The sequence below is a fragment of the Saprolegnia diclina genome, assembly GCF_000281045.1.
Source record: "Saprolegnia diclina VS20 unplaced genomic scaffold supercont1.20, whole genome shotgun sequence".
NCBI lineage: Eukaryota > Oomycota > Saprolegniomycetes > Saprolegniales > Saprolegniaceae > Saprolegnia > Saprolegnia diclina.
In genome coordinates this window covers 37,088-38,421 of record NW_008246087.1, presented here as the reverse complement: position 1 = coordinate 38,421, position 1,334 = coordinate 37,088, and the positions used below count along the sequence as shown (strand labels likewise).

Below are 1,334 nucleotides of genomic sequence, written 5' to 3'. Positions count from 1 at the left end.
AGTACAAAGGTACTATCATGGACAACCACGTCGTTCAACAAATCCTCCGGAAACGTTTACCATTTTGGCGGGCGACAGAGACGGTACGTTTTGCCGCCAAATTCCCCCATCGCCACTGTAGAAAGGGGCAGTCGGATTGGGTGTCAGCGCGTACTCAGATCGACGTCATTTGCCGATTCGAATACAATACCCAAGTTAATCGCAGCGTCGTAACCTGAGTTAGTAAACAGAGTGGCACGGCTTCCGCGCGAGTCGAGATTGTGCTTGGAGAATTCCATGGGCCACGAGCGCATCGACCTTCACTCGGTCGCCAGCGATCTTGCGATCCATCGCTGCCACCGCCGCAAGAGGAAGAAGATCCACGCTTGAGCGAGATCCTCGTGTCTGCGGTGGCGGAGCCATCGGTGCCATCTGTTGAGCCTTTTTCGGCCATCATTTGACCCAAAGCGATTTGATTGGTCGAATCGCAACCATCGAACAAGTGATTTACGTTTCCCCAGTTTGCCTTTTGCCATGTCCAAGGTCTCGAGCGCCAAGTACGCGACCTTTGCGCCCAAGCCGACGGCGCGCTCCGAGCGCCACCCAATTGAGGACGCAGGCCTCTTCAAGTGGCTCTTCTTCTACTGGGCCAACCCGCTACTGCGCACGGGCAACGACCGGCAGCTCGACCCGGACGACCTCTGGCCGCTCCAGGACGCAAGCAAGTGCGATGCAGTCGTCGCGTCGTTCGACCCGGCTTTCAAGCAAACGCGGTCGCTCCTCAAGACGTTCTTTCGCATTTTTGGCTGGCGTTTCTTCTGGATCGGCTGCATGCAGCTGCTTGCTGTGCCGTGCACCTTGTATGGCCCGTACGTGCTCCAGCAGCTCCTCGAGGGCATGAGCGTGGGCACCGACTCGATGACGCTCATCACGTACGTGGCCTCGCTCTTTGGTGTCCAAGTATTTGCGGCGCTCCTCGCAGTGCACATGGACTACCTCGACAAGGTGATTGTCGTGCGCTTGACGTCGGGTATCCAGCACCTCCTCTTCCAAAAGGCGTTGCGCCTCGACGCCGCGTCGCGCAAGGCCAAGTCGGCGGGCGAGATCTCCAACCACTTTACGTCTGACATCAACTGGATCATTGGCATGAGCTACTACACCAACTACCTCTGGATCTTGCCCGTCCAGATTGCGATCACGCTCTTCATGCTCTACTCGATCATCTCGTGGGCGACCTTTGTCGGCCTTGGCGTCATCCTCCTCGTGATGCCCATCACGAACGTGCTCGTGAACCGCGGCCACGAAGCCTTCGAGACGCTCATGGAGCAAAAGGACGCGCGCATGAAGGTCATCAA

At 57.4% G+C, this 1,334-nt stretch overlaps 1 protein-coding gene across 1 annotated transcript in view; it reads left to right on the top strand.

Annotated features, from left to right (window-relative positions):
- Nucleotides 1-510: 510 nt before the first annotated feature.
- Nucleotides 511-1,334, top strand: part of SDRG_07023 (hypothetical protein) — a gene marked incomplete at its 3' end in the record, with an annotated part of 1,109 nt that continues 285 nt past the window's right edge. The window contains exon 1 of the mRNA XM_008612840.1: nt 511-1,326. Within this exon, the coding sequence (XP_008611062.1) occupies nt 514-1,326 (813 nt within the window). The 5' untranslated portion in view covers nt 511-513. The remainder of the gene's footprint in view (nt 1,327-1,334) is intronic.